The sequence below is a fragment of the Microtus pennsylvanicus genome, chromosome 22 (assembly GCF_037038515.1).
Source record: "Microtus pennsylvanicus isolate mMicPen1 chromosome 22, mMicPen1.hap1, whole genome shotgun sequence".
NCBI lineage: Eukaryota > Metazoa > Chordata > Mammalia > Rodentia > Cricetidae > Microtus > Microtus pennsylvanicus.
The window spans coordinates 14,840,901-14,860,856 of record NC_134600.1 but is presented as its reverse complement, the minus strand read 5'-3'; the positions used below and the strand labels follow the sequence as shown (position 1 = coordinate 14,860,856).

The following is a 19,956-nucleotide window of genomic DNA, read 5'->3' as shown; positions in this document are numbered from 1 at the left end:
ATTTTGCTATGTTAAGGTTAAAGCCTTCCTTTTTTTGTTTAAACAGAAAAAGGGGAAGTGATGTGGGAGTGTCATATATCAATCTGTTGATTTCTCTGGTTAAGCAATAAAGAAACTGCTAGGCCCATTTGATAGGCCCACCCTTAGGTGGGTGGAGTAAACAGAACAGAACGCTGGGAGGAAGAGGAAGTGAGGTCAGACTCCACAGCTCTTCTCTCGGGAGCAGACGCAGGAGAGACGCCATGCTACCTGCTCCAGGGAAGACGCACACCATGACCCAGCTCCGACCCAGGATGGACTTAGGCTAGAATCTTCCCGGTAAGCGCACCTAGGGGCGCTACACAGATGATTAGAAATGGGCTAGTCCAGGTGTGAGAATTAGCCTAGAAGAGAATGGGCCAAGCAGTGTTTAAATGAATACAGTTTGTGTGTAATTATTTCGGGGCATAAGCTAGCCGAGCCAGGCGGCTGGGGATTTGGGGACGCAGCCCAGCCCCGCCGCTCCTATTACTACACATGTGCATAGACCAGAGCACTCAGGTGCACAGGTCAGGGCACCCAGGTTTACAAATCAGAGCACCCAGGTGCACAGGTCAAGGCCAGGTGCACAGGTCAGAGCACACAGGTGCATAGGTCAAAACACCCAGGTGCATAAGTCAAAGCAGACAGGTGAACAGACCAGAGCACGCAGGTGCACAGGTAAAGGAAGAACAGATGATCTTACCTGGACTTTGGGCCCTGCACCTCAAAAGAAAGTTTTATGCTTTCTGGGAGACAACAAGGCCAGATCTATTCAGGGGTGCCACCAGAATAGAAACAGTTGGGAGTGGGGTTCTTAAAGCTCATCAGAAAGTGAAAAAGTCCTGAAAAGAGGGGGGGGGAGTGGATTTGGAACCTATACTTAATTTTTAATGAATTAATTTAGCATGTGTCTGTGTATGTACGTACACATGTGTGCAGGTCAGGTGGGAAGGTACATATGTGGATGTCTGGGTCCATCTTGTGTCCATCATTTCTCTCCTTTCACCGTGTGAGTCTTGTCAATTCAGTCGTCTGGCTTGCTTTTGCCTCTTTGGAGAAGCTTTTGGCCTCCTTCTGTCTCCTAGATCCAAACCCTCCATGAAGCAGAAACTCAAGGTCTCAGGGCACCCAAGGGACAGCTTCAGAATTTCTACAAAACTGCCAGTCAGGAAATTATGCCGGCAGTTGAGTTCAGTCGGTGAACCATTTTTACTGCTTAGCAATATTGAATCTGTCCTTCCATAAATCATGTTTCTCTTTGTTTATCACCATCCTTGATTTCTCTCAGAAAATTCATGTCTTTTTTGGTGTATTGGTCTTGAATTTATTTCATTAGTTTTTAGTGCGTCTGCGTGTTGTGATTCAAGTGTGTGGCAGATGCCGCCACTGTGAGCGTCCTGTGTGAAGGCCCTAACAGATTGCCAGTGGTCACTGTTTATAGAGCCATCTTGGTCTTGGAGCCTTTAACATTTTTCTTTCCTAACAATAAGCTACAGATCTTTGTTTTCATGAAATCTCAGCAGTTCTCCCAAAGATAGCTAGCTGCTCAAGGTCTCCGATTAGAATGCCGAGTCAGTGTCTGCAGTTTTGGTTAAAGAGTTCCCGGATTGCTGAAGGAGGCAGGATCTGCCTGCTGACCACCCTGGTGAAATTTATGCCACGCTTACTTGACAAGATTGGCTCAGCTCAGTGTAGAGCTGGAGGAAGGCCCACAAGGTCCAGTCCTGTGAACTCAAAGCATCGTTCCCTAGGGAGTCGGTTAGACACAGAGCTTGGCGGCCCCAGCGTGACCCCAGTCCTGATTCAGCAAGATCCCCAAGTGACCTGGGCATAATAAAGCCGAGCCTTCACTTGTATCTGCCCCTCTATGCACCATGTGCACCGCCTAGTCACAGCAGCCTTGATTATGACTGGGGAGGGGGGGTCACTCTTCACAGAACTAGCCTTCATTTTGTAAAAAGAAATCTTATCCACTTGGGGTGCGTTTCAAGTCTCTTTAAGGGATTGCTGGAAACCGAGCAACACTGAAGCCCAACATACTGTTTTCCCTCTGTACACGTGCAATGGTAACTTCAATTTGTGAAGCAGACATGGCAAGAGATTAATAGCAGCCAGAGACAAAAGCGGAACATAGAAACCTAAGGCAAATTTATAGTTGAGTAGAGAGAGAATGTGAGATTCTGGAGACAGGATCGGTTCCTGTAATGTATGTGATCGGGCAACAACTTTGCTCGGTGTTAGAGGACAGTGCCTTTTTAACTGAGGAAACAGTGTTATGGAGGCCGTGAGAATGAAACAGGTCATCTAACTCTTCGCACCTTTGACTGGAGCGTCTGCCTCCCTTCGTAACTCTGTGTGTCACTGACAGCCATCTCAAAAGTCTTTTGGTTTGTACAATGTGTGCTAGATTAAAAGTAGTGTCAAGCCAGTGGGTTCAGGTACCTTGGGGGTGAGCATGGACAGTGTTGACGTGTGGCACATCTCGAATGTCAGATGACCTCATCAGACACTATGGTCCACGTACATCGGGAAGGCGAGTCCCCCCTGAAGCTTTCTTCAGGCATGGGCATAGTCACATAAGTTAAGGATACAAGTCAGTGCAAACGGAGTAAGGGAGAGGCAGCTTGAAATTACTAAAAATGCCACGGTTGTTTAGGCCAAGGGCAAATATGCACGTGGCCCCCGCAGAGCATCACTCTGAGCACGTGCCTGGGGTAACATCAGGGATATTAACAATTTAAATCATAACCAGACTGCAGAAGTGGGAAAAGAGCTAGAAAAAAATAATCAAGACCATAAAAGGCCATTAGAAGAGTGCACAGTTTGGGGAAATGTTTAGGCTGGCTAGGAAGTGATGGATGATCTGGGCAGGGTGGCTGAGGCTTTTAGTCCAGCACCTGGGAGGCCAAGGCCTGAAGAGTGTGGGTGTGTAGCCAACCGCGGCTACACAGCACAGCCCTGCCTTAAACAAAATGGAGTTAGTTGTTAAGTGAACAGTGAGATAGATTTGTGAATAGGAACGAATCTCTTTATCAGGAGGGAATGCCCATTTCTGACTCAAAGGTCCCATTTGCTCTGACTCTCAAGTCAGTCTCCTTCCTCTAAGGATTTGGAAGGAACGAGGCATGGGCGTCCCTGGTCGGTGGACAAGATTGAAGTTTGAAATGTATATGGATGCTGTGGTTTTGTGAAGTTTGGGTAGAATTGTTGAAATTACTGCCCTTGGCACTTTATCATGATGGGAATGTGTGTGTGTGTGTGTGTGTGTGTGTGTGTGTGTGTGTGGTTTCTCTGCAACTAAGCTTAAACTCTGAACCCAAACCTTCACTATGACCAAATATTATTAATCAAATCCCACGGGGGCTGGAGTAATAGCTCAGTGGGGAAATCACTTGCCGTGCAAGCATGGAAGTCTGAGCTTGGTTCCCTGGTACTCGCGTGGTGTCAGGTTCTGTAGCGTGTCTGTAATCCTAGTGTCCTGATAGCAAGATGCAAAGTAGAGATGCCAGAGGCTCCCATGGGAGTTAGTCTGCTGTACGTAGAGGGGGACAAGAGAGTCCAGGCCAAGGTGGAGGGTGAGGACTGTCACCCAAGGGTGTCCTCTGACCTCCCCACCTGCACTTTGGTATGCATGTGCCTGTACACACACACACACACACACACACACACACACACACACTTGCAAGCACACAGAGACACATACTTGCACACATAGGCACACACACACGCACACGTGAGCACACATCAGATGCGTGTGCACACACATATACACAGATGAAACCCAGTCTGCAAAGTGACACACACGGAGAGAAGCAGGCCTGTGCTACTGGACATTGTCCCCCTACAGACCACGTTTGTGCCTAACTTGTTTCCCCCTTTGTTTTTAGCAACGGGAGAAATCTGACTTTGTCAAGGACACCTTGAGAGCGTTGCTATGGAAACAGGCTTTTAGCAAAGCCCTCCTACTGCCTTTTGCTCAGCACCCACTCTCCTTTCTGAGATCAAACTTCCCTTCATCCTACTTGAGAGAGAAAGCAGTGGGCTGTGCTGAGCATGCGCTCCTAGGACCCTGGCCTGGGCTCTCCCTGTCTGTGTGGTTCCCTTTTCCTCCCTACAGTTGTCTCTCTCACTCTTACATCCATCTCTGTCTCCTCCTACCCTCCCTTTCCATCTTTTCTCATGCTTTCCTTCTCTCTCCCTTCCACGCTCCCTCTCTTCTCTTTCCATTTTTTGTCTCCATCTATCTTCCGTCCTCTATTTCTCTGCTTCCCCACCTCGTCCTCATTCTGTGTCTTGTTCTACATTGCAGTGGGTCCTGCTACTCAGCCCGTGTTATCTCGGGAATGTTTCAGCCCTTTTTCTTTTACTAAAATCATCAATGATTACATTTCCTTCCTTCCAAAACCCAAACAAGCATGCTTTTGGAAGAGGAGAGTCGGTAGTGGAGTTTTCTCTTTCTGGTGGCTGAAAGCGGTCACCTTTGTTTAAATAATAATTTAAAAAAAAAAAAGCACTCCTAAGTGTGCTCTGCTTCTTTAGTTGAGTAATAAAATAACTAACTGGTAACTTTTGGATAATTGTCCTTGGAAGTAAATGCCCTGATTTCCATTAAACAAACAAGACTTTCATGTTTATTTAAAGCTCAGCTTTGATGTTTAGTGTTCAAACATGTGAAATACCGATCTTTGATATACAAAGCCAGTTCATTTGGTAGCAATCTGAGTAATTTTTACTTTCTAACGAGCACAGTTATGGCCATTTAACCACAGGGCTGCATTCTGGGAAGGGCACTGCAGGCAGCTGCATTCTGGGGCCCAGTAGGGCTAAGGCCCCCCCACAGGCTTCCACGGGACACATCAGCCACTCCACAGGCCTGTTGTCACAGTCAAAAGACAGCGTAAACAAGAGGATGTGTTGCTGGCGTCACGTGGTGCACTGTTTGACAGAGAGGCTTATGTTTAAGAAGGAGATGATGAACACTCGAAAAAAAAACGGCAGGAGAGATGGCTCAGAGGTTGGGAGCATTGCCTGCTCTTCCAAGGGTCCTGGGTTCGATTCCCAGCAACCACGTGGTGGCTCACAACCATCTGTAATGAGGTCTGGTGCCCTCTTCTGGCCTGCAGGCATACACACAGACAGAATATTGTATACATAATAAATAAATAAATATTTTTTTAAAAAGAAAGAAAATAAATGGCAGTAAAGAAGTGTGGGGGGTGAACTGAGGAAGACAGAAACTGGCAGCCGTCATGATGATTATCCAGTAAGTGCTTGTACGCAGCAATGGTTGGTGCAGCGAGTTTGTTTATGTCAGCAATGCCATAAACACGAACATAATGCGCTGTGAGAGACTAAGTAATTGGCAACTTTGAGAGCCGTTATACACTTTTAAATATGGTTCTAGCGTCAGGATGCAGGACCTCGGACTTCCTAGCAAGCACTCTACTACTGAACATACGCAGCCCTCTCTTGTGGATGTGACTTGGTTGGTCTCCCTGTGTAGCCCGGGGCATGCCTCAGCCTCCAGAGGGCTGAGGTTACACAAGTGTGTCCCCATACCCAGTTTCCAACGCAATTTATGGGATCGCCGGCTCTTGTGTGGCTCCTGTGTTTCTGTAAACTTTATTCTAATGCACACAACTGCACTGGAAATAGAAGTTCTTCAGATGACATACTTGTACTTAGACAAACCCTGGCCTCAAAGCTAAGGAGCAGATGAACTAAAAGTGCATGTTACAGGAGCGCCTGCCTGACCCTGGCCATTCAGATGGACGGTGAGGCCTCTCTGAACGTGTGTAGGACGCTGCGGTGGGCAAGCAAGGATCCTTTGGCAGGATCCTTAATATAGTACCTACTCCTTCTGGTGTTCGTTTTCTTGTAAATTAGCAAAGCTGTTGGGTATGGGCTAATCGGACTTCCGAAATGTCAGCAGGTGAACCCTGTCTTGCTGCTGAGCTGTCCTGAGCCAAAGATCAGTGGTTCCAACAAACTGGAGGAACAGCCAAGGATGTCTTAGACAGATATGCAAAGGATTACTGCTGGCTGGGCTTGGCTCTTAAACGCACATAGCCCCAGGACTGTCAGAAACAAAGCTCACAACCTGGGTGAACCTCTGTCTCCTAGCCAGAGGGGGAGCACGCCCCCTAGTGGAGGTTCCATTATAGCTGGCCCCAAACACAAGCTTTTATGACCCTGATTGGTCCAAAACAAATGGCTGTGTTTTGCAGCAAAGATAAGTCCAAGCTGTCCCTCAGGCGATATAAGCAGGCTGTTCAGGCTCATCAGGAAGGCCCCTAGGAAACAGCTCCTTGTGCTGCCATTCCTGATATTGCTACATCAGGACCAATAAAACTCTGGAATGGTCTTTCCTTGAGTGTTCCCAGTGGCGCAGGCTGGAATGCCGAGACAGTATAAACAATGAAGACAGTGAGGATGACTCAGGACCTAATGGCTGAGAAAGCACAAGGCCAAGGCCAGCAGCTTCCTAACTGGCGCTCCTCAGGTCTCTGACACAGGCCAGCCAGCACCACACAGAGTTGCCTCTTGACGGCTTAAGAAGCTGGATGGAGGCCTTAGTGCCGCTGCTCAGCAACTGAAATAACGCAGAGCAGGAAGACTGAGGGCCCACCAGTAGGAACTGCACGCAGGCCTGAATCTGCCCTGTGAAAGGCTTCAATGCCACTTCTGCAAAATGCCTGCTGATTCTGCTCAGCTAGAGCTGGGGAGAGATGCTTGAAAAATGCCTGATGCAATCTGCACATGCATCTAGTTTCTGAAGTTCTTTAGGTGCTCCAGGCAGCTGCCCTAGCTGAGCTCTGATCCTATATTCTGTGTCAATATAGATAGGTATCCAGAGTTCTGGCAGCCGTAATGGAAGGAACAGGTGAATAAATAGTTCAAGAATGGTCGCTGGGGCTGGAGAGATGGCTGAGTGATTCAGAGAGCATACTCTCCTGGAGAGGACCTGCAGTGGGTTCCCAGCACCCATGACAAGCTGCTCACAGCAACCTGTGGCTCTAGATCCTGAGGATCAGATCCCCTCTTCTGTCTTACATCATACACACCTAAAAAAGAAAAAGGGGCCAGGACATGAAGAAGATAAGAAAGTAAGGAGAAAGAGACAGAGAGAGACGGGGGGAGGGAGGGAGGGGGAGGGAGGAAGGAAGGAAGGGAGGGATGGAGGAATGGAGGGAGGGAGGGAGGGAGGGGACCAGCCAACCCCAAGGAGCCAGACAGGAAAATGCTCAGGTCACCAGAATTGTCAAATCTTCAGAGCCAGTGGTCTTGGGCTGCAGTGTGAGCCCTGCCACATTGGCCACTGTCCCCAGTGTGAGCCCTGTCACATTGGCCACTGTCCCCAGTGTGAGCCCTGTCACATTGGCCACTGTCCCCAGTGTGAGCCCTGTCACATTGGCCACTGTCCCCAGTGTGAGCCCTGTCACATTGGCCACTGTCCCCAGTGTGAGCCCTGCCACATTGGCCACTGTCCCCAGTGTGAGCCCTGTCACATTGGCCACTGTCCCCAGTGTGAGCCCTGTCACATTGGCCACTGTCCCCAATGTGAGCCCTGTCACATTGGCCACTGTCCCCAGTGTGAGCCCTGTCACATTGACCACTGTCCCCAGTGTGAGCCCTGTCACATTGACCACTGTCCCCAGTGTGAGCCCTGTCACATTGACCACTGTCCCCAGTGTGAGCCCTGTCATATTGGCCACTGTCCCCAGTGTGAGCCCTGTCACATTGCCCACTGTCCCCAGTGTGAGCCCTGTCACATTGGCCACTGTCCCCAGTGTGAGCCCTGTCACATTGCCCACTGTCCCCAGTGTGAGCCCTGTCACATTGGCCACTGTCCCCAGTGTGAGCCCTGTCACATTGCCCACTGTCCCCAGTGTGAGCCCTGTCACATTGGCCACTGTCCCCAATGTGAGCCCTGTCACATTGGCCACTGTCCCCAGTGTGAGCCCTGTCACATTGACCACTGTCCCCAATGTGAGCCCTGTCACATTGGCCACTGTCCCCAGTGTGAGCCCTGTCACATTGGCCACTGTCCCCAGTGTGAGCCCTGTCACATTGGCCACTGTCCCCAGTGTGAGCCCTGTCACATTGGCCACTGTCCCCAGTGTGAGCCCTGTCACATTGGCCACTGTCCCCAGTGTGAGCCCTGTCACATTGACCACTGTCCCCAATGTGAGCCCTGTCATATTGACCACTGTCCCCAGTGTGAGCCCTGTCACATTGACCACTGTCCCCAGTGTGAGCCCTGTCACATTGACCACTGTCCCCAGTGTGAGCCCTGTCACATTGACCACTGTCCCCAGTGTGAGCCCTGTCACATTGACCACTGTCCCCAGTGTGAGCCCTGTCACATTGACCACTGTCCCCAGTGTGAGCCCTGTCACATTGGCCACTGTCCCCAGTGTGAGCCCTGTCACATTGCCCACTGTCCCCAGTGTGAGCCCTGTCACATTGGCCACTGTCCCCAATGTGAGCCCTGTCACATTGACCACTGTCCCCAGTGTGAGCCCTGTCACATTGGCCACTGTCCCCAGTGTGAGCCCTGTCACATTGCCCACTGTCCCCAGTGTGAGCCCTGTCACATTGGCCACTGTCATGTTCCAGGAGTGCTGAAAAGCTGGGAGCTTTCTTCCGTATCTCTGGATTCTGCAGTGATTTCATAGATGCATCATGGGTAAATGAGAGATGAAGCAAGATAGCATTTGGCAAATGAAGACTAAATGTGTTTTAATACTTAGCAAGAAATCACGAACTTTAATTCAGGAACTTGAATTCTTACTTGTCTTAGATTCTTCTGAGGTTTGAATCGGTGACGTTGACTGTCTTGTTCAAGTCTTCTTTGTTTTCCCGAAAAGAAAAGCGCTCGTGACACTAGAAGCCATTTGATTATTCATCCGTGTAATACATTCCTAATCATGGTTTAATTCTGGAAAAAGCTATGGGAACAAGCCGACTAGGTTCCTTTTAGCAGGAACTGCAAATCCTTTCTTTGCTGATGATCACACTGATTTATAGTATGTATTAGATAAATATAGCATCTGTGGACCTCACAAACCATTCCCCCCCAAGATGGAAACACACACTGTATACACACACACACACACACACACACACACACACACACACACACACTCTTACCTCAAGGGCCCGAAGGATTGACTCTGTAGTTTTGATCAGAATCCATGAAGAAAGTGCTTTTGTCAGCTCAATCAACATTTGAAGATGCTTTAAGGTGAAAAATTACAGTACAGGGAAGAACTCAAAAGCCCTGAATGATGAATTATTAAGCAAGCCAGAAGTGTCTGGGAGGAAGCGATGGTAATTATGTAATATTATTATTTTTTTTTTGTCCATAGGTTGGTGGCAGTTTTTTTTTTTAACCTAATTGTAGTCAGGGGACTTTCCAGTACAGTCACCTGACCCTGAAGGACATTTTGGGAGGCCAGCCGTGCTCAGTTTGTAAAGGGGGCTGAAAGCAGAGCAGCTGGCAAGCAGGGAGGCATCTATTTCATGCTCTGTGGGGTTTGGTGTGACCAAGGGCGCAAGTGCTGGTTAAATGCATGAGCAGGTGGATTATTCCGTGTTCTGAATGGGGGAGAAAGAGGTCCCAGTTACCTCGGCAATAACTGGAGGAAATGAAGCCCCAGCAAAAGCATAGAGTCTAATACGTTCTGTGTGAGGCTCGCACGTGCTGGGCTTCAGCCTTCTATCCACCTTGGACGTTTCTATGCAAAGCCAACCTCGCCTTCTCAGGAGCTTTCAGTGGGTTTCCTGTCCCTCTCTCTCTACCTGCTTAATGCCCACGCATTTGTCCTGGGTTGGGGTATCTCTGCAAACTTGAAGATGACTCAATTGCCTGGGAGAACTTAAAACACACATACACACACACACAAAAAAAAAAAAAAACAAAAAACAAACACTCTGTTCAAATTGTTCTCTACAGACACTAAGTCTGGCTTTCTTTTGCCTTCTACCATGTAACCAGACACAACAGAGAATGGTAATAACTTTCTATCATGGGAGTAAAACATATGTATGTGATGTACAGTTTTGAGCCGCTTAGAGTCTTGAGTGCAGCCCCTCTGTTATAGGAGAACTGCTAGGTAATTCTAATCTGTTATGTGAGAAAAAAAATAAAAGGACTACCTTTTTGTATTTTATTAATTCTTTGAGAATTTCCCATAATGTATTTTGAACGTATTCACCACCCTCTCTACCCTCCCACCCAATTTTGAGAATCCTACTTTCCCTACCGAGTCTAGTCTGTGTGCCCTGCTAGTCTGGGGATGGAAGCCTGCTCAGGTGTGTGGTCAGGGCCACATCATTAAAACAGCAACAACAAACATCTGGCTGTCTCCCTTCGAACCGGTGCAGAGGAAGTCTTTCAAGAGAACCATTTTGTCTTTGATTTAAAATCTTAAATATTTACAATAAAGCGCCATCGAGTATACTAGGTAGAACTCAATGGTTAAAGACAAGAATTCTGTCTATACAATTAAAACAGGTTTGTGTTACTAAAAAGCAGGTGTGGGTATGCATGCTTGTGAAGGGTTTTGGATGTCGTAGGCCAGTGCTCTACCACTGAGCTGCACCCCCAGAGCTGGGTATGTTATTTACAAAGGGCATATCAGAGTCTGTGGTCCTTAAAGATCAACATCTAGTGGGCTGGGATCTGCAGGAGGCTAAGCTCTTGTCAGAACTGTTTACGCAGTCTGTTTCGGTCGATGGCTCCCCCACCCCGCGCACACTGTTATTTCTGGATCTCTATAGCTTCTCTGCTGCTAATGCCCTTCTTTATCAAGATAAAGTTAAGTCTCAGAAGAAGTCTAGTGGGGATCCTGGTCTCAGAGTTGCGCAAAATCTGCCACTGAGTTCTTTGAACCTGCCCAGAGCCCAGCTGCTTGGAGATAAACATCGGCTAAGACAGAGATACTGGGCCGAGCAGGGATTATCCGTGTGGGGAGAGCTGTACAGTCTGGATCCTTGTGTTCCGAAGTTTCATTCACCCAAGGAAACAAGCCATCGTGAGGGACAAAAGAAAGGAAAAAGAAGATTGTATGTAATTACAGGGAAGACCCTGCATTCCTGCCAGAGCCAGGCAGCTGGCGGCTGTCTTTGAGGACAGTGGCCAGTTTCTTTGGGCAGTGTGAGAATTATAACTTGTCTTTAAACATATTGTTTAAACATTTTATTAGAAAAAATGCAACCCACGATCTAGAATTGTGCACTGAGAACCTGGATTCTACAATTGCTGTTCACTCCCTTCTTCAGTGACTCTCCCTCCGTGTATCCGTCTGTCTCTTTGTCAATCCAGGCTAGTTTCTGCTGCATCTCAAAACGAATTCAAGGCAGAAGAACACCCGCTCCTAAACATTGAGGCTACCTGTTCATAATCGTTTTTGTTGCTAGGGCAAGATGCACAAATCTTCGTGTTTTCACACTATATTTTTCACAATCATATGTGCCTAAGTAAGAATCCCAAACCTGGATGAGAGTGTGGAAAATATTTACTCCCGAAAATTCCTTCATGTCTTCTAGCTAGTGTTCTTGGTTTTTCTTACAGATGTGTCCTGTTTGTCTCAGAGTTCCACATCAGTGAGCCTTGAAAGCCTTTGGTGTACCTAGTTTTGGTGGAAGGGCCCCTCATTCAGCACACGGATTTACAAGCTCTTTTGGATTTGCCTGTGATGTGGGTTGCATAGCTTGACTTGACTGATTTGGCTTTTGAACTTTGACTTCCAGGCTTGTTCCCTGCCATTCTCAACCTGGCCACCAGTGCCCACATCAGTGCCAATGCGACCTGTGGCGAGAAGGGGCCTGAGATGTTCTGCAAACTCGTGGAGCACGTACCCGGCCGACCTGTTCGACACTCCCAGTGCCGGGTCTGCGACGGTAACAGTACAAATCCTAGAGGTAAGTACAGCCTTTCTGTTCAAAGAAAAGTGCACAGGGAGATGCTTATGCAACTTACTTTGTGGGTTCTAGGATTGAACCCAGGGCTTTGCATGTGTTTAGCATGTGTTCCGTCTCTGAGCTCCACCTTGGGCTCCCCGTGGGAATTTATACTTTCTGAAGTAACAGTGACTTCCCTGAGATCCTCAAAAGCTGCTCACCTTGGCGACTTGGCTGTGCCTTGGCGCTGAGTTTAGCAGTTCAAGAATGAAAGTCCAGAGCTGAGAGCTGCGTGTGCTCCTGTGTTCTTTTAACAGAGCGCCACCCAATATCACACGCGATAGACGGCACCAATAATTGGTGGCAGAGTCCCAGTATTCAGAACGGGAGAGAGTATCACTGGGTCACCATCACCTTGGACTTACGGCAGGTAGGTGGGGCCGGTCCTGCTGGAGGAGCTCTGTAGCCCCCTGACGTCTGCCTTCTTTCTTAACACATTTGCTCTCTCGTCTTGCCGTTCCTTCCAGGTGTGAGGTAGGTGATACACAGTACTCCACGGCACCATTTCCTGGCCCATTTGGTTGTGATCTCAGCCAGGAGTGTGGGGGTAGATCTTGCTGGATGGAGAGGCTAAACGTGGTGTGGGAAGGGTCTATGGGCACCTGAGGGGCAGTCAAGGCAGGCCCTGACAGAAACCTAGGGGTTTACTGTACAGGGAGGAGTGGCTAGACCAGACTAGATCACCGATATGGGGCAGAGGCTGTATCTGACTGGTTGGCGAGTGTCAGGCACACTCATGGGCTTGACCCTGGAGAAGGTCATACAGGACTGGGCTGGCTGAAGAAGTTGGTTGTGGTGTCTGCAGTTAGTACCTTACTATTTTACACAGGTAACTTCCGCCCGTTTCTTCCACTGATGGGTAGCATTTGAAATATTCTGCTGTTGGGCTATTAGAGCAACCATTAAAAAAACCTACTGGGACCCAGTGTATGTAGGCGGTGCATTCTAGTTAATTCTGCTCACTGTCGGGTGGTGTGGACACACACCCTTGCCTGAGCGCCACTACCGTCACTGATCAACTTCTGCTCACTGTGGGGTGGTGTGGACACACACCCTTGCCTGAGCGCCACTACCGTCACTCGTCACTGATCAACTTCTGCTCACTGTTGGGTGGTGTGGACACACACCCTTGCCTGAGCGCCACTACCGTCCATGATCAACTTCTGCTCACTGTCGGGTGGTGTGGACACACACCCTTGCCTGAGCACCACTATTGTCACTGATGACTTTGGGTGTTTTTAAACTGAACATAAATCATTCTGAGAAAGCCTGCACATTTTCTTTGAATCTTGAATTTTACGGCTCCCAGACTTACGTTAGGTCCCACTTGCTATGTTGAAGTCCATTTCCTATGCGGACATCCCTCAGCAGGACAGAAGACTTTCTGATTGGCGGAATTCTCGATTAAAGATTAGTACCCATTAGGGAAGTGAATACCAAAAGCACAAGAAGATAGCATTTCACCCCCATCAGGATAACTGTTATAAAAGAGACAGGAAGTCGCAGGTGTAGCCAGGGTGCAGAGGAGGAAGGCCGTCTGTACACTCCTGGTTGGCTTGAAGGGATTCAGCCACCGAGGAAGACAAAATAGTGTTTCCTTAATAATCTAGGTATAGACTTACAATGTGCCCAGCTAGTCTCCCTCCAGCTATAAAACCCATAGAACAGAAGGGAAGACTCAATGATACAGCGGCATCACTCACAGAGCCAAAGGGCGGGAGCAGCTCAGATTTCCATCGGCTGATGAACGTGTAAACTGTGGTACACACACATTGCCCAGCCTTGCAAGCAAACGAAAACTTGATACATACTCTAATGTGAGCGTATCTTGAAAACATCCCATGAAGCTACACACCAAGAAGAAATGGTGTCTGGTTTGGAGGTAGGAAGTAGGCTGGTGGTTGCAGGTGTGGGGAGAACAAAGAGGGGGGTTAGTGTTCGATGGGAACGTCGAATAAGGATGCCGTGTACGTGGGTGATGGTGATAGTTAAACGGCATGGATCAATGCCACTGAATCACACAACTTAAATGGCTAAAATGGTAATTTCAGTGTTACCTGTATTTTATACAAGTAAACATTTTAACACCCTATGAAGGGAGCACTGCATCAGCCCGGGTCCAGCCAGGGAACAGAGACCATGTGAGTTGCGTGTGCAGAGGGGTGTATTCACTGTCAGGAACTGGTTAGACTGTTGGAGAACTGGAAAGGGGGGGGGCAGAAAGTCTCTCAGACTGTGACAGCCATGGAGGAACCAAAGGAGGGGTGGAATCATTAGCATCTGGACCCTTGGAGCAAGGGACAACACCCCTCCCCTGACTTCAGGAGGGAGTCGGGAGCTCCTCTGGGAAATACTCAGAAGCTAGAGTCAGGGGCATCTGCAGGGGTGAGACTGACAGGAAAAGCAGGAGACAGGAGCAATGTAGCCTCTCTCCTTGGGTTCCGGCCTCAGCCCTGCAGCCTCCTGAAGAGACACCTGGTGATTTGCAACGCTCTAGACTCAACCTCAAGACACAGAATCCAGGGGACACTGTCAGTCCTTTAGCCATTAAGTCCGTCTTCGCCAGCAGGTGATCACTTGCTGTGTTCCCAGCCAGCACAGAGAAGCCGCTGCAGGTGCCCTGGCATACGGTGGTCATCCAGAGCTCAAATACGTTGAAAAGAAGAGCGAACTTTGGAATCCTAGCAGAATCATGGACTGACTTCACATACAGCCTAGGACCCGGTGCCCTTGGATCTCAGCTGAGAGAATGACTCAGGCGGGACCGAGGAACTTGGGAACAGTTCTGTTTCATAGGAACTTGCTGTTGATTTTGTTGACATGGTATAGTGGAGATGCATAGAGAGGGGCACCAAGGTCATCTTTTCGCAGAGTATGGTAGCATTATGAGTGGTATAGTGTGCCCAACTAATTCCTCCCATCCTGTAGACCTCAGGTTGCTTCTTCCTCTGACCTTTGTCTTTGTACATAGTGTGTATGTGTGTGTGTGTGTGTGTGTGTACATGAATATGGACACCAGGAGTCAACCTCTAGTCTCTTTAAATGTTCTTCACCTCATCTTGTTGAGACAAAGTCACTCCCAGGACCTGGTACCCTGAATTGTCTAGGCAAGCTGACCAGTGAGCTGTGGGGTCCACTTGTCTCTGTGGTCATTCATGGGCACCACCGTGCCCGGCTTGTTAATGTGTGTGCTGCGGATCCAAACTCAGGTCCCCAGACTTGTGTGGCAGGCGTGTTATAAACTGAGCCATCTCTCAAGTCACACCCCACCCCCATTAATGTCCTCTCTCTGATCTTCAGATATCACCAGAGGAAATGCTAAGCAAGACCTTAAGATAACCCAGTTAGACTTAGCTAATAGGATTTTTAGCAATACAATCATGCGAATTTGAGAGAACGAGCTTGCATGTCAAGGATAATTGTGTTTAGATTTGTGAAATAGAATGGGAACATTGTAAAGCAGTCAGAAGGTTCAGGTTGTCATGCAGAGGGAGAGGCGCTCACCATCCATTTACTCTGAGAGGACCACTGATAATACTGTAAAACTGGGCCAGCTTTCCTCTTTTCCCTCTTGTATCCCTATGCATTTAATACCTCCCCAAAGGTGTTAATGTTTACTGGAACTTTCTGTGCCAGGTCTGTGATGTGTAGTCCTTTGATCTGAGGTGTGCCACTGAATTCTCATAATCAAGCTCCATCCCATGCCAGTGTCTACCTTTGTGTAGATTACTGAACAGAGAAGAGAGTTCGTGCAGCTAGTGAAAGAGTAGGCATTTGGCCACTCAAGATGCGGGGCCATGGCGTGCGTCCTCAGACCCGGCCCTTCCTTCAGCGAGGGTCTCCGATGTAAAAGGTCATGCCCCAGTGTTTTAGTTTACATCTTGACTTGAGCATTTCCCAGTATGACTACAACTCACTATTAAAGCTTTTAGAAGCTGTGCGCGTGGTCTTCTATAAGTTCTACCCAGCCTTAGCTTAGAGTTCCCGGTCCTGTGGTTTGGATTGATTCTCTTACGGATAATAACTTGAGCTTCCAATTGAAAAGTTCAGTCTCATCCCCTGCCAGAGAAATAACGCAGTGAATAGAAGCCATATTTTGAAGTTTAAATGGCAGGTTCCTGGTGAGTTTTGAGGATCACTTTAAAAGGACTGTTTACTGGCAAATATACAGAAACCTAGAGGTGTCGCTTGGAGACGGTCCAGCCTTTTATTCCTCAGCTCTCTTCCTCCAGCTGATGTCCTGACAGTCCTGCAATGCAGAGATACTCTCCGTTTTAGGAAGGAAAATGCCAGCACAGAACAGCTAGGCCCCTGGCCTGTTGCTCCATATTCCTCCAAATCTCAGCTCCTTCCACACTGTCCACGCTCCCTCACGGGATCCCCAGTCATTGCTGTCTTTCAGGTCACAACATTAAGATGCAGCTGCCAAGGGTCCTTACAGGTTTTTTTTCTTTCTATCTTGAGGGTACTGAGATTCTAGCCTCTCAGCTCTTTCTGTTGACCTTTAGTGGAGCCCGGTGGGGTCCACATCCCTGCAAATCTACAGGTATCAGCACTGCTTCCTTGCTTTGGCAGTGCAGGTAGAATTGGGTGCTCTTGATCCCATAGTGTGGGACCGGGGAGAAAACAAATTGAATCGATATATTGTCTTTCCTTTGAAAGGAAATTTTAAAGCCTGTTCAAATATTTTCTCCAGGAGGGTCAGATTTGTGAGTTACAAAAAAAAAAAAAAAAAAAAAAAAAAAAAAAAAAAAAAAGAAAGAAAGAATCCCTTTTAAGATAAAATCTGTTTCGTGAGAAAGGAAGTATTCCCTATGGCACCGGCAGAGGCGCTGCCTCCTGGAACCGCTCCACTTTTGTGTGTGTGTGTGTGTGTGTGTGTGTGTGTAGGTTTAATTAGGAAGTGGCACTTAGTTGTGAGAACAGGCTCACAGAGGAATCTTTGTTGTGGGCAAGCTCGGGGTTGGGGGCAGTCATAGAGAGAGTCTCATTAGTTTAGAAGTCCATTGTGTTTGGTCCCTACAAGTCCCTGATAAACTGACAAGGCTTGGGTGGTAGACGCTGTTGCTAGACACACGCGCCGTTTGCGTTTGCTAAGCACATTGACCAGGTTGGTCAGAAAACTCACGCAGTGCATTCCTAAGACACCCTTACATGTAAACTGTGCTCTTACGACAAATGGGTCTTGGCTTGGTGCATTAAACAAACAAAGACAAAAGTTCTGCAGCAAAGCAGTTACCCTTCTGAAAGCTGGGTCACAGAGGCCTCTGTTCCCACAGCACCGCTGTTAGGTCAGAGCGACGCTTCAGCGTGCATACTGACCTCCCCAGTCTCCGACACGAAGCTTTCCTGGCATTTGTTTGGCAGAATGAATAGAAGGAATCCATGGCTCTTCGTGGTGGTTTAGAGTCACCCACACTGTCCCTTGTTCACGCAGGGTGGTCTCTGGTAATCTCCACAAACGTTTGCTTTTGTTAGCTATGTCTTCCGTCTCAGCTTCCATCCGCAGCTGCCCAGTGGTGTGTAAGAAATAGGTGTCGCCAGCTGTGGTGTACCATCAGGGACCACCACCCTGTTGGCTTGGGGAGTTCACCAAACACTCCTGTCCTGTTCTTCTTCTTGGGTTCGAAGCAGCTTGGACATCTTATCTGGCTCAGAATCAGCGCTTCTGGCTGGGACCTGAGAGGGATTCTGGGAAATGAACGAGGATGGCTTTATGACATTCTTTCTCAGCATGCTTTCGCTCTCCCAACTCTTTGATGTCAAACAAAACCTGCTTGTGCGTTTGGGGACAGAGAGGGAAGTCCACCAAAAAAACTCATTCTTTCTTCCTCTTATAGTAGGGATAAACAAAAAGATAAATTGCAATTTCTGAAGAACTATTTGATACATAGTTAACAGTTTGGAACTTGGAATCTATTCTAGGTCTCCCCTCTGCTTCCCTTTGCTTTTAATACAGGCTCTCGCTATATAACCCTGCCTGGGTAGGCTGGAACTTGCTATATAGACTAGGCTGGCCTTAAACTCATAGAGATCTGCCTGCCCCTGCCTCCCTAATACTGGGATTAAAAGTGTGCACTAATAAACCCATCTGCAAGGTGATTTTTATGCTTCTAGTGTATACTTTTATATACAGAAAATTCTAGTGTATACTTTTATACAGAGAAAATTCTAGTGTAGAGGTAGTGTAGAGGTAACAGGAACTTTAAGAAAATACAACAAATCATAAAACAAGAGTTTTGGAGGCCTGGGGAGATGGTTCAACAGTTCTCCAGAAACCCATGTAAATTCCATGTGGGCATGGCAACCTCCTTGTAATTCCAACCCGGAAAGCAGAAACTATGGATCCCCTGAGCAAGCTGGCTAACAAGGCACTAGCCACATCAGTGAGCTGGCTAACAAGACTAGACACATCAGTGAACTGGCTAACAAGACTAGACACATCAGTGAGCTGGCTAACAAGACTAGACACATCAGTAAGCTGGCTAACAAGACACTAGCCACATCAGTAAGCTGACTAACAAGACTAACCACATCAGTAAGCTGGCTAACAAGACTAGACACATCAGTAAGCTGGCTAACAAGACACTAGCCACATCAGTGAGCTCTGGTCCTGGCTGAGTGTCTTTGTGTCAATGAACAAAGTGGACGAGGGACTGAGGAAGAGTCCTGACTTTAACCCCAGGCCTCTGTTCACAGGCATATACATAAACATGTGTCCACACATATGCAAAATTATGCACACACACACATGCGCACATCCCACAGATGTGAAAGAGGATGGAAAAGGATTTTTTCCTAATCACCTGCAATTCTAACAGCCGGAGTTTTACTTTCTGTCCCGCTCTTCGTCTTCAGGTCTACTGTACGTATTTACTAGTTAAATACATCATGGAGTTGCTACTCACTAGGTTTTGGAGTCTCCAGATTTGTTGATATACAAGACGACTGCTGTGCCCACGCAAAACTGTCAGTATAGAAAAAGTAAGCTCCTTATCTGTACCAGCCAACATAGCAACGTCTCTTTGGTCAGCAATTCGAAGAAGACTGTTCCCTCCTGAGGCTTGTGCTCTAGTGTAGGAAATAGATGGTCTGCATTTAACTTCTGCGAATGCCTAGGGAGCACACAGGAAGGGGCTTAGGGCAGGCCTCTCAAAGAAGGAAGGAAGGAGGAAACAAACGGGAGGATGTGCAGGAGACAGAAGCCCAGGAAAGTCTTGCAGCAGAGAAAGTGAGACGTGTGGGTTTGAGACAGCACATTCCGCCTGAAATGTTTTCGCTCTCTTTTCTGCACTGCAGCTATGCAAACTCTCTTGTTCTCCATAGGATATTGATTTCAGGACTGGACTATCTCCCCGGTATCAGGATACCAACCCCAGACCCATTTTTTTATGTTATAAGGCACATTACATATGTATTAATAACATCCTCTTGTGTACTTGGAATCACCACTAGCTGACATGTCATACCTCAGGCATCAGCGCGAATGCTGGGTAAGCATTGGCTATACTGTGTTGTTCAGGGAACCAGGATAAGGAGAAACCTGCCTGGGGTCAGTCCAGCTGCAGCCGGCAAAGCCTGACAAGAACACACGAGCAGATGATGCTCATGTGTGATGTCGAGTCGTGTATGCTGGAGCCGTTACAGACCACGACAAGGCAGGGGGCCCAGCAATTAGCATGTGTTATCAGCTCTGGTGGGGACTCCCCAGAGTGCTGGGCTCCGATGAGGAGGACACGCTGTCAGTTGCAGGCAGTGAATTACACAGATCGCGAGTGTACAGTTGAATGGATTCAAGCCACGTACTAATCAATTATGGGCCATTCTCGTCACTCCAGAGTGTTCCCCATGCCCTTCCCTGGCTGTTGCTCGTCATGTTTGTCCTCTCTCTGGCCAGAGAACCCTCTGCTCTGACTGTTTCCCTTCGGTGAGTCTCCACAATGATAGATAACTTCCCATCGAGAGATC

General features: G+C 47.9%; 1 protein-coding gene across 1 annotated transcript in view; it reads left to right on the top strand.

Annotated features, from left to right (window-relative positions):
- The window catches only part of Lama1 (laminin subunit alpha 1), a 121,466-nt gene that overhangs the window by 12,379 nt on the left and 89,131 nt on the right, over window positions 1–19,956 (top strand). Inside the window, exons 2-3 of the mRNA XM_075956011.1 lie at window positions 11,779–11,949; window positions 12,246–12,358. Coding sequence (XP_075812126.1) covers window positions 11,779–11,949; window positions 12,246–12,358 — 284 coding nt within the window. The remainder of the gene's footprint in view (window positions 1–11,778; window positions 11,950–12,245; window positions 12,359–19,956) is intronic.